The following is a 13763-nucleotide window of genomic DNA, read 5'->3' on the forward strand; positions in this document are numbered from 1 at the left end:
CTCCTAAGCTTATGGATGATGCTCTGCCCACATCACCATGGGCACTTCCTCCATGATGTCGACCCATTTATTATCTGCATTTTTCCGCCTTCTGCGTAATTTCTACTCGCTCCCCTATCGTTCTTATTGTTAATTCTAATTTTAAATTACATTATATATTTATATATGTATGTATGAATTTTATATTTTCTAGTTAATTTTACAGCCCACCTACTCTGAGTATGATCCTTCTTAATGCCATTTCATCTATTTAGATGCCTTATTTATTTATTTATTTACATGCCTTTTATCTTTATCCTTTTCGTTTCTATGTACCTCCTGGGGAGATGTATCACCTATGCAAAACCACCTCGAAGGTGTACTCACATCCAAACCTAATTGACGAACATTGAACTATGCAAACTGCAGCATATTAATATCACTGACAGCAGTTCTTCATTCCGTCCTCTGACAACCAAAAAAATGGCCGCCGCCCATCAAAGAGACAATATACTGAAGATCGTACCCGCAGCAGCACTACAACCAAGTTTGAATAACCAAAAAGATGGCCGCCGCCTACAGCAGTGAAAGCACATTAGGGATCCGCATCGCACGGTGCCGAGCCGGCGCATGCGCACAACGGACACAATACAACCGGAAGAGGGGCGGAAGTGGGGCGGAGATGACGTTCCACCCAGCCAGGACCGGAAGTTGACGGACTTTGTTGTCCTTTATGTTATAAACGTTACTATGACTCCATGCAATATCGTTTTCGCAATTGAATATACTATTTGGCCCCCTTACTCCATTCACTACATGTCTAGGTGTTTATCTACGTACTTTGATACCTCCACAGCAACTCACCAATTAACAAACAGGAAGTGATGTTGTTAATACCTCCCATAGCCAGGAGGTATAAATATGCTCTGTCTCTAGCCTGTCACTACCCCTTGATGAAGTCCATGAGGGACGAAACGCGTTGGGTACCACTCTGAACATACCTCCACTATTGAAGTTAAGCTACCTCTCTCTCATTTTTTACCTATTTTTAATTCCTCTTTTATGCCCATCCTGCATTTTTTGTACTTATTGCTCTTGCTTTTATGGACCTTTCATTGATTTTTGGTATATGTGTTGTAACTTTTTAGCCTCAACTCTGCTGCTTTTATACCAGATTTTATTGATTAGGTTGCATTTTTTAAAATTGTTTACAATTTTTAAATACTATATACCCTATATGCAACACCACCCCCCCCCCCCCCTTTTTTTAGTGCATTGTATTCCGAGAATAAATTTAATTTTTTATGTATTTATTGAACACCTGGCTTTTACATTATTATTTCGACACCTTTGGTCGCTTGTAAGTACCTCATCCTTCCGTACCTGTATATATATATATATATATAAAAGTATATATATATATATATATATATATATATACACACATACTGTATATGTTTGTGTGATGTATATGTCTTTCTATTATTAAACCAGCTTGCTCACAATTTTCCATTTGTTTATATAAGGTCTGCATACAGCAATATGGAAGCCTTAACTACATCATTGAATAAGTTTGGTGTGAACCTTTACAAGGACCTATCTGAAGCCAATGATCAAAATATTTTCTTCTCTCCTTTGAGCATTTCTTCTGCCCTGAGCATGGTTTTTCTTGGTGCAAGGGGCGACACTGAAAAGCAGATGGCTGAAGTAAGTAATTTGCCAATTTGGTCAATGAAAGGATAGTATATAAGATTAAGATAATTGTGATCTCCTAATTCCTGCCTTTGCTATATGATGATGTTTCAGAAAACAACTACTAAATTACTGCTTTGCATCAAATTATTTTATTCATCTGAAAATTATATTTGAATTCTTAATAAACAGTCTTTTCCATATTTCTGCTACAAATGAGGGTTTTCTGCCTGAAGACCCCCTCCTTCTGTGCCAATGGGAACCTTGATGATATCGAGCCTCCATAAAAAGATATGAGGCAGGATGTAATAGCGTCCAAGTTTTCCGGAGGTGCGGGATACTGGCCAAACTCAGACTTTGTTTTTGAAGCGGCAGTCATTTACATAGCATAGTTTAGCCTGTCACTTTAAAAAAAAAACCTCAGAGTTCAGACTCAATCCGCACCTTCAGCAAACTTGGACGCTATTACATTCGCCTTAAATATTTAAAGCAAACCAAAATAAACGTGTTGATATAACACATTTCACAGTGGCACATTTACGGAAGCCCACTGTCTTCAGGGGTACCTCAGTGGAGAAGAACAGGACCAAAGATAACTGACCCATGCAATGAAGGTATAGTCCACCATGGTGCATGCCGGGAGGAGAAGAAGTTATGGTAAAGTGAGGATGCACACATATAGTAGTAGTGGAATTAATCACTAATATATTACATTTTGTACAGTTCCTTCCCTCCTTCCTGCACTGAAATCCTCTGTCACACCTGAGGACCACACCTGAGGTTTCGGAAGCTACAGTGGCTCTGCTATATTTGTGAGCACAGCTAGATTATGTGTAAATACTTGCGGAGCTTTAAAAAACACTAGTACATAGTTAATAGAACCCTTTTCAACTAAATATAATGTTAGGAGATGAGCCTTACTGTGTAACTTGTACTAGATTGATTAACGCTCACATCTGACCAGTATTTATGTGTTATTATAAAATAGTGTGGTGGCCATTTTACCTGTGTTTTCCGCATGTGCAGTAGAGAAATCAGAGGAAAGATGGATGCCTTGCCATTTTCACAGAGATCTGCACATGCGCATTAGAGTCTGAGCTCTCTAGGGCCCATACTCTACAGCACTGCTGGCAGAGAGGAGGGGCCGGACAGAGGAGGCTGCACACGGGACTCCTCCTCTCTTAAAGTGCCCCTGGCCTGATTCATGTTTGTAATGCCAGTCATACACGTACAGACCGACAGTCCGATAGGCATTTTATCTGACAGCCTCAGACTTTGCAGATATCAGGAACATACACTGTGAAATCTCTCACAGTGTATGGCACCTGATAATCGGCGCTAAACTTCCCTGTACCGGGGGCATCTCACTGACAGCAGGGCAGATAGGAGGAGCCACCCTGCCTGCACTGCAGTGCCAGCCTATCTCATCGGCAGCAAAACTGGTGCTAAAGACATTGATTACAGACTTCTGCTTCATGCAGTAGTTGAGCCCCTATACTTTGGGTTTACTCATTTGGCTTTTGCTGCACAGAATAGATACACTGATGTATTCAGAATGGTCCTGAACGCCAGGATTCCGACAGCCGGCATTTTAACTGCAACTGGTTGTGAGGAGTATCCTACATGGCTATTTTTTATTACTGTGTATAATATTGGATAACATTGAGGTACATGCAACACCAGGTTGTATTTCCATGTTACTGTATATTAACACTTTCTATATCAATCATGTCATTTGCTTTTCATTGATGCAACACCAGGTTGTATTTCCATGTTACTGTATATTAACACTTTCTATATCAATCATGTAATTTGCTTTTCATTGATTATATTTATATATTTATTTATTTATTTTATTAGGTTTTAAACTTCAAGACATCTACAGGTGCACAGGGAAGTATATTTTATCCCACATTTACTGACTAAATACGCATTAATTTCAAGAAAAATCATTCTACGTAGTTCCAACAGTACATGTACTGTAGCGAAACCAATTGCACATATCTCTCTACCCCCTCCCCTCTCTCTCCCTCTCTCACCCTCTCTTTCTGCCTCGCTCCCCTTTCTCTTTCCCCACTCCCTCCTCCCACCCCCCTCTACCTCTCTCCCGCCTCCACCCCTTCCTCCTCTCTTCCCCTAGCTCTCTCCCTATCTCTCCCCTCCCTCCCCCTCTTTATCTCCCACTCCCCTTCCCCCTCCTACTCTCTCCACTCTCTCTCCCCCTCCCTCTCCTCCTGCTCCCTCTCTCCCCCTTCTCTCTCTCCACCCTCCCTCTCCCTCTGCCTCTCTCCCCCCTCTCTTTTTCCCCCACTCCCTTAACCCACCCCCATCTCACTCTCTCCCTCCACTCCTCCCTCCTCTGTCCCCCTCTCTCTCCCCCTCTCCCTCTCTATCTCTCCCCTCCCTCCACCTCTCCCTTTCTCCCTCTCCCCCTTTCTCTGTTCCCCTCTCTCTCCCGTTCTCTCTCTCTCCATCTCTACCTCCCCCTCTCCCCCTCTATCTCCACACCCCGATCTCTCTCGCCCGCCCCCTTTTCTCCCTTTCCCACCTCTCTCCCCCTCTTTCGTTTCTCTCTCTCTCCCCCTCTCACTTACCCTCTCTTCCCCTTTAAGACCCTCTCTCCCTCCCTGTCCACCTCAACCTCTCTCTTCCTCTCTCTCCCCCTCCCTCTCACTCACTATCCCCCTCCCTCTCTCTCCCTCCCTCTCCTTCTCTTCCGCTCTCTCTCCCCCTCTTTCTCCCCCTCCCTCTCTCACCCCTCTTTCCCCCCCTCTCTTACCCTCTCTCTCTACCATTTCTGCCCCCCTCTACCTCCCTGTCCGCCTCAACCTATCTCTTCCTCTCTCTCTCCCCCTCCCTCTCGCCCAATATCCCCTTCCACCTCTCTCCCTCTCTCTCTCTCCACCTCCCTCCCTCCCTCCCTCCCTTTTTTTTCTGGGAAAACTGAACGTATTAAGTTTGATTCATATCCGTATGAGCTTTTTTTTGTATCTTTTTGGATACTGAGATGTCCTTTTTGACCCATTAAATTATTTTGCATTAGCACTATCTCTAGATATTGTGCCTGATTCAGATGTAGATGCAAATCCCATTGTGACTGCGTCTTGTACACAGTGAAACAGTGAAAATATGTTGATGCCACAGCTGCTGGGATTTGTACAAAGATGCCCACTGGCTGCATCTTTCACTCGTCGCTTGCATACATGTGGGGACCCAGTTTTAGGATGAAGGTGTCCAAACAGTACAATACCCATTGTTTTCCATCCTTCTAGAATTTTTTTAGTGCATGTGTGATTTAGCAAAAAGACAAGAAAGTGCATGATTTTAACAAATAATTAAACTTATAGTAACTTGGCAAATTGAAATTTTTACACTGTGGGCTAAGCATCGCTTTCAAAGCTGTACTGTTGGTCCGTCTTTAACGATTTCAGCTGCTGGATTTGACCACTTAAATGACTTTTTTTTTCTTCTTTTTTCCAAAAACCAGTCAGAAATTGCTGGGGGGGTTTAAATGTAAAAAAGTTTAGAATGTGTTTTTAAAAATATATAAACTATATACCTAGAGGGTGTTTTGCTAACCCCACTTCACTGTTTTTTTAGGCCCCCGTTGTAAAATCACTTCCCACCCACCCCAGTGGAAATAGCCCCCTTTCCACGGCAGATATCCCCATCACCTCCCATCCCCATAATGGTAATAAATTTGAGTGGCGTATCTCATGAAATAATACAGTGATAAGCTTTTATACGAATTGCATAATGTAAAACTGGAGATTTGGTTTTCAGAATCCAGATGCTGCAGACATACAAGTTTTAGAAGAATTGTCTTCACAAATCAATCAACCCAACAGTAAATACAACTTGAAAATAGCTAACGAGCTCTACTCTCAAAAGAGCTTTTGCATTCTTGTGGTAGGTTGTTTAATATTTTTTGCAATGTATACTACATTTCTTGCTTATACTGAAAAAGGCAAACTACTCTATACTGAACTAACTCCACTGGGTCGTAACTATGGCTATGCGACATGTGTCACCGCTCAGGGCAACATAAGGCAGAGGTCACTTTTCTGCAGCACCTGTCAATTTTCTGTTTTGATCAATCTTTAACTTCCTCCTCTGTAATCCCTTGGATTGGAACCCCCCATATCCCCCTGACATCCCTTAGCACCTTCAATGATACACTCCTTTATTTAAGACACACATTTCAAAATACTCTACTACTGGAGCATATGGCTCCGTGAGTAAGGCGTCAGACTGCAGTATGGAAGGTCCTGAGTATGACTGCTAAGAAAATAAGAGCTCTCAAATTAAGGGGGTCATTCAGGTGCAATTGGTTTAACTATCACTGCTGCTTCTTTGGAAGCAACAGTGTTAGCGCTGTATGTAGATGCAGCAGGAGGTGTCAATTACATGCAGACGCCTCCTGCTGCACTAGTGATCCTAGGACGCAGCATTGTATCAAACAACCCACCATCGAGCGTCTTATGGTACCCATGGTGCCGCGCAAACCGCCCGTTGCAGAGGTCAGGAAAAACTCTGGCCTCCTCCCACCCCCAAAACGGTGGCAACATGCTTCCATTGTCACAAACAGAGGCCATTGCCGCCAACTCCATGCCGCAAAAGACATCAGACTGTCAATCAAAGACAGTTTGATGCCGGGCTGCATGCTATGCAGCAGGACCTGTTCATACATGCACAGAACAGGTCCTGCACATGCGCAAAGTACCAAAAAGTACCAAAAATCAGTACTTTGCACCAATGGTTGATGACCCCCTAAGTCTATAAATGATGGTATAAGAGGATTGGTGTCCAAATCTATTTTCATGTGGGAAGGGGCATCATAGCAAGTGCTTACATTGGGTTGGTATTGCGTGACGACCGCCGGTCACCATTCCGACCCCGGGATCCCGGCAATCGGATGTACGGTGGGGGAGGGGGGTAAGTGCAACAAAGCCCCTTGCGGGCTCACTGCACTTGCCACGCTGCGGGCTCAGTGGCGAGTGGGAATAGTCCCTGTTAGACGGCATGCCAACTGTCAGGATTTTGATGCGAGCGGGATGTAGGTCACATAACTACATCCCCTTACACAGGGTGCTGGGACTTACCTTATGGCCCTGTTTGAAAAAAAAGTGTGTGTGTTGGGACGTGTGGGGGGTGCTTTTTTCTGGTCCAGGGCACCAAAATGTCTTGTTATGGCTCTAACTAACAGACTGGTAATTATAATGTTCAGCAGATGCATTGCACCAGTTTCAGAACGATAAAAAAATACTTGAATAAATGCTGTATTATGCAATGAATATTGAATCTTTGAAGAAAGTCTTCAGTTTCTAATAGAGAGAAGGTAAAATTACTTCATAGCCTTTATTGCCTCTATATACTATGTGGCACTTGTTTTAACTTAAATAGACTATTATTTTAAGCAGACTGAAAATGATCTAATTCTGATAGCAATTTTTTTTCATGAATAGAAGATTGTCAGGAACTGTGAAAATGAAAAGATAACTTTTTCACGGGTGGTCTTCAGTTTGCCAGCAGCCGGGCTCCCGACGACCAGCAAACCGGCGCCGGAATCCCGACCGCCGGCATACCAACAGTTTTTCTCCCTGTTTTTTTCCCTCTTGGGGGTCCACGACCCCCCTGGAGGGAGAATAGATAGCATAGCGTGCCACCGTGCCCACAGCATGGCGAGCGCAGCGAGCCCGCAAGGGGCTCATTTGCACTCACACAGCTGTCGGTTTGCCGGCGGTCGGGATTCCAGCACCGGTATGCTGGCCGCCGGGAGCCCGACCACCGGCATGACATACTACACCCCTTTTTCACAAGTAGCATTTTAGTTTTTAGACTGACATTTTTGTTTCTTTGGTATGCTTCACACAGAATAATCAGACATAGGGGCATCAGAGGTAGAACTCTGGGAGGCAACGGAGTCAGCTGCCGCCGGGCTCCTGCTTTGAAGGGGGCACTTCTCCTCCTGTTCCGTGTGTTCAGCGACATTAATCAATTAAGTTAATTGACAGCAGCCGGTATCTCTTCCGTAGTCGACTTCCCCACTAGTCACTGAACCTTACAAATCACACCCTCTTTATTATAGATATACTGGAAGAAGACACCTTACTGGTGAAGCTATTTGCTCCTATAAAGGAAACGTGAGAATTTTAACTATGGCCCTCATTCCGACTCCGAGTTGTTCGCTCGCTAGCTGCTTTTAGCAGCATTGCACACGCTAAGCCGCCGCCCTCTGGGAGTGTATCTTAGCTTAGCAGAATTGCGAACGAAAGATTAGCAGAATTGCAAATAGAAATTTCTTAGCAGTTTCTGAGTAGCTCCAGACTTACTCCTACATTGCGATCAGTTCAGTCAGTTTCGTTCCTGGTTTGACGTCACAAACACACCCAGCGTTCGCCCAGACACTACCCCGTTTCTTCAGACACTCCCGCGTTTTTTCGTACACTCCCAGAAAACGGCCAGTTTCCGCCCAGAAACACCCATTTCCTGTCAATCACACTACGATCACCAGAACAATGAAAAAGCTTAGTTATGCCGTGAGTAAAATACCTAACTTTTGTGTAAAATAACTAAGCGCATGCGCTCTGCGAACCTTGCGCATGCGCAGTAAGCGACTAATCGCAGTATAGCGAAAATCGGCAACGAGCGAACAACTCGGAATGATCCCCAATATGAAGTTATTTCTCTGACAATTACAAGTAACTTCATATAGTTAGAATTCTCATACTTCCTATGCAAGATATCTCCATCAGTAAGGTGTATGCTTCCAGTATAATAGGTTGTGGGTTCTAATCCTGTATATGACACTTGCAAATTAATTGTCAGAGAAATAATCAGCACTGTGAGTGACTGAGCAGATCTATGTAGTGTGTGGCTGGACCCCTACATAGATCCGCCTAGTTGCAACGGTTTTGTAGTAGCTTCATATAGTTAGAATTAGAGATGAGCGGGTCGGTTTTACTAGGTGTTACTCGGATCTCAAAACGGCATCTTATTGGCTCACGGATGATATATGGGGGGGGACCAATATTTTTCTTGCCTCCGGGCAACTGGGATATACTTACGCCACTGAGGGGCATGCAGGTGTTATTATTCTACAGTACATCACTATGTATTAATAGTAACTTGCATAACAGTGGTAGTGCAAACTACTGTCCCTGGGAGTTATATCCCCAATGTATCCCCAGATACTCCTGAGTAGGAATGTAGTTATGTGACCAGCGGTCTCCATACCTCCCCCTACATCCCACCCCCTCACAATCCCGACGGTCAGTATGCCAACCAACACGGACTATTCCCAGTCGTGGGTGTCGACGACACCCTGCGGTCGCAACCAAGCCCGCATCGTGGTGAGCGCAGCGTGCCCTCAAGGGGCTTGTTGCCCCCGCCGGCATTTTGCTGCCGGAATGCCAGTATCGGTATGCTGACCGGCAGTCTCCTGACCGCCGATCACGCATACCACACCCTCCTGAGTATATGAGAATCTGACACTGCATATGCGCTCAGTGTCAGATTCTGGAGCCACCCAGAGGCTGGCTAATATTTTTATAAATATGGGGGTCATTCCGACCCGTTCGCTTGCTGCATTTTCATGCAGCAGAGCGAACGGATCCCTGCTGTGCATGTACCGGCATCTTTGTGCGCCTAAGAATTGCGCGGGACGGCCGACGGCCGTAGCAGGACAGCGATCACCTCTGCCTGATTGACAGGCAGAGGCAATCGATGGGCGGGAGGGGGCGAAACGGCAGTGTTTGGCCGCCTTTTAGTAGGCGCGGTCCGGCCAACGCAGGCGTGGCCGGACCGAATGGGGGGCGGGCCGCAGCGGCCGCGTGACGTCATACGCAGCCGCTGCAGGCCAGGGAGCGAGTAGTAGCTCCCGGCCAGCACGCTAAAGCTGCGCTGGCCGGGAGTTACTCCTGAAGTGCAAAGGCATCGCCGCTGTGCGATGCCTTTGCACTTCTGCGAGGGGACCCGGACTGACATGCGGGGCGGACTAGCCCCGTGCTGGGCGTCCCCCCGCATATCAGGAAAGTTTAAAATTTTGCATAGCTACGATCAACTCGGAATGACCCCCTATGTCTCTAAAATTGACAACTTTTTTTTTATTATCAAGTGATATAAATATAAGCTATTTACTAGAGATGGGCACCGGACACTTTTCTGGTTTTGTGTTTTGGTTTTGGATCTGGATTGCTTTTCGTGTTTTGGATCTGGATTGGTTTTGCAAAAAAACACCCTTTTGGGTATTGGTTTTGGTATTGGATCTGGATTTTTTTTAACCCCTCTCCCCCCCCTAAAAATCACAGAACTTGTTTTTTGTTTTTTTGTTCCTACAGCAGAGGCTCCCAAACTGTGTGCCGTAGCTCCCTGGGGTGCCTCGGGACACTTGCAGGGGTGCCCTGGGTTGGTGGTTCAGGACCATTTCAAATTATTCATGGTCAATATAATAAGCAAAACCCGTGCTGGTGGCTGCCAGTCATAAAATATGTGGCCAAACAGAAGCAAATCTTGTCCCTCACCACACAACTGGCCCCAAGGATGACATATAAACGCGATCTACTTAATGTAATATTTCTTCCTAAATTTCTCAATCAAAACTTTTGGCATAGGGGTGCCGTGAAAAAAATTCTGATATTCTCGGGCGCTGTGATTCAAAAAAGTTTGGAAACCACTGTCCTACAGTATTATTAACCTCAATAATATTAATTTCCACTCATTTACTGTCTATTCTAAACACTTCACACCTCACCATATTGTTTTTAGGCCAAAAGGTTGCACCAAGGTAGATGGATGACTAAGCTAAGCAACACAAGTGGGCGGCACAAACACCTAGCCCATCTAGGAGTGGCACTGCAGTGGCAGACAGGATGGCAGTTTTAAAAGCCCTTAGCCTTTCCTTGACACTTCGTGTCGTGAATGGCAAAGTGACAATTTTGTTTCTCATCAGATAATTTTTTTTTGTTATTAAGTTTTGCTTCTTGGATTTTACATGCCCTCTATGACATTGGGCAATGGCCTTAGCAGACGACATTGATGGAATTGCATCATCAATGTCATGACTGGTGGCAGCAGCTTAGCTTCAGCACTAGTATTAGGAAGTGGTTCCTGATCTTTCACTATTATTTTCTACTCCAAATGTTTGTTCTCCATTTCACAGGACAGCACCCCTTTATTATTACAGCATACAGAACAGTGCCCCTTTATTTTTACAGCACACAGGGCAAATCAACAGCGCGCCTTTATTTTTACAGCAAACAGAACAGTGCCCCTTTATTTTTACAGCACACAGGAAAAGGCTACAGCACTCCTTTATTTTTACAGCAAAGAGAACAGTACCCCTTTATTTTTAGAGCAGCCCTGTATTTTTACAGCATACAGGGCTGCCCTTTATTTTTACAGCAAAGAGAACAGCGCTCCTTTATTTTTATTTTTACAACACCCAACAGGGCCACAGTGCTCCTTTATTTTTTACAGCCCCCCTGTATTTTTACAGTACAGAGGACAGGACCACAGTGCTCCTTTATTTTTACAGTACCCCTGTATTTTTACAGCATACAGGACAGGGCCACAGCACTCCTTTATTTTTTACAGCACCCCTGTATTTTTACAGCATTAAGGACAGGGCCACAATGCTCCTTTATTTTTACAGCACCCCTGTATTTTTGCAGCATACAGGACAGGGCCACAGCACTCCTTTATTTTTACAGCACCTGACAGGGCCACAGCGCTCCTTTATTTACAGTACACCTGTATTTTTACATTATACAGGACAGGGCCACAGCGCTCCTTTATTTTTACAGCACCACTGTATTTTTACAGCATACAGGACAGGGCCACAGTGCTCCCTTTTATAACAGCACCCCTGTATTTTTACAGCATACAGGACAAGGCCACAGCATCCCTTTATTTTTACAGCACACAGGACAGTGCCACAGCGCCCCTTTATTTTTACAGCAAACAGGACTGTGCCCCTTTATTTTTACAGCACACAGAACTGTGCCCCTTTATTTTTACAGCGCCCCTTTATTTTTACAGCACACAGAACAGTGCCCCTTTATTTTCAGCACACAGAACAGTGACCATGTACAGAACAGTACTGCAGCACCCCTGTACAGCACCCCAAACAGCACAGGACACCACAGGACAGCACCCCAGAACAGTACCCCTGTACAGCACAAGACAAAAGCACCCCTAAAAGCACAGGACACCGCAGGACAGCACCCCTGTACAGCACAGGACAGCAGCACCTCTAACAGCACAGGACAGCACCCCAGAACAGCACTCCAGTACAGAACAGTACACCACCCCAGAACAGCACCCCTGTATGCCACCACCCACAGAGAGACAGATGTCTGTCTCCCTCACTCGGATCTCAGAGATCCTAACCTGCTCATCCCTAATTTAAACCTGATTTGGTTTATTTTTTAACAAATATGCAGACCTAATAGATACAAGCCCTTTTGACAGGCCACAGACTTTGCATCTAAGTTGCGTCATGCGTCCCACTCAGGGGCAGATTGGCCCACCAGGATACCATGACAGATTCCAATGGGCTGGTCCCAAATACCGCTCAGCCATGCCGATTTACACTCAGGTTGGGCTGGCTTACACTGCTTCCAGTACTTGCAGTTCATTGGAACGCAATCTGGAAGTTAGGCTAGGAAGGACTTCCGGGTGCTGCTAGCCATGAAAAGTGGTGAAGCTGTTCTACCAGTGGGGTACCTCGAGAAAGTTAACCAGCCCAGCAGCATCCTCTCCTTGGCTCCAGCAAAAGATTTCTTTAATGAGCCCGGCCCGGGAGCAACAGTATAGCAATCGTCGGGGCCTGGTTCACTATACTCGCCGCCACCTTAGCTCCCGCACTCTCACTGCCAGAGCGGCGACTGAGCACTGAAGGGGACCCGGCAGAGAGGTTATTTTTAATTACATTATTTGCATTATCATGTTGACGTAAGGGTTAGGGCATCCCCGGTCACAGTGTATGGTTTGGGGACTGGACAGGAGCAGGATGTACCTTGTTCTCAGGATGCCAGCTGACCAGGCTGCACTCACAGCCAGCCCTGGGACAATCTCTAATGCAACGTCCTTCAGCTCTATAGCTGCCCAATGTCTGTCCATGATGATGGGCCTATTTATGTAATGCGGCGGCTTCGTATCTAATGTGGTGGCTACATATGTAATGCAGTGACTACATATGCAATGCGGTGGCTACGTATATGAAATGCGGTGGCTACGTATGTAATGCGGTGACTACGTATGTAATGCGGTGGCTACATATGTAATGCGGTGGCTATGTATGTAATGTGGTGCTATTTGTATAATGAGGTGCTATATGTGTAATGTGGTGCTATTTGTATAATGCAATGCTATTCATGTTATGTGGTGCTATTTGTATAATGCGGTTCTTTACATGTAATGTGGTGATATTCGTGTTATGTGGTACTATTTGTGCAATGCGGTGCTATACGTGTATTGCGGTGCTAAACATGTAATGTGGTGCTATTTGTATAATGTGGTGCTATACGTGTAATGCGGTGCTATTCGTGTAATGTGGTGATATTCCTGTAATAATGTGGTGGCTATGTATGTAATGTGGTGGCTTTGTATGTAATCAGGTGCGGATTGGCCACTGGGAAACATTCTGCTGCGCTGGTCCCCTGTGTCTGTGTTTCACTACTTGTGTGTGCTCCCTTGTACTGTGCTGTGTGTAGTGTGTGCTCCCTTCATGTACTGTGCTGTGTGTAGTGTGTGCTCCCTTCCTGCACTGTGCTGTATGTAGTGTGTGCTCCCTTCCTGTACTGTGCTGTATGTAGTGTGTGCTCCCCCTCCCTGTACTGTGCTGTATGTAGTGTGTGCTCCCTCCCTGTACTGTGCTGTATGTAGTGTGTGCTCCCTCCCTGTACTGTGCTGTATGTAGTGTGTGCTAGTGATGAGCGGGTTCGGTTCCTCGGAATCCGAACCCCCCCGAACTTCAGCCTTTTTACACGGATCCGAGGCAGACTCGGATCTTCCCGCCTTGCTCGGCTAACCCGAGCGCGCCCGAACGTCATCATCCCGCTGTCGGATTCTCGCGAGGCTCGTATTCTATC

General features: G+C 45.5%; 1 protein-coding gene across 1 annotated transcript in view; it reads left to right on the plus strand.

Annotated features, from left to right (window-relative positions):
* Positions 1-13763, plus strand: part of LOC134927916 (leukocyte elastase inhibitor-like) — a 131575-nt gene that overhangs the window by 18383 nt on the left and 99429 nt on the right. The window contains exons 2-4 of the mRNA XM_063923034.1: positions 1506-1686; positions 3532-3561; positions 5452-5580. Coding sequence (XP_063779104.1) covers positions 1522-1686; positions 3532-3561; positions 5452-5580 — 324 coding nt within the window. The 5' untranslated portion in view covers positions 1506-1521. The remainder of the gene's footprint in view (positions 1-1505; positions 1687-3531; positions 3562-5451; positions 5581-13763) is intronic.

Source organism: Pseudophryne corroboree, chromosome 5 (assembly GCF_028390025.1).
Source record: "Pseudophryne corroboree isolate aPseCor3 chromosome 5, aPseCor3.hap2, whole genome shotgun sequence".
Classification (NCBI taxonomy): domain Eukaryota; kingdom Metazoa; phylum Chordata; class Amphibia; order Anura; family Myobatrachidae; genus Pseudophryne; species Pseudophryne corroboree.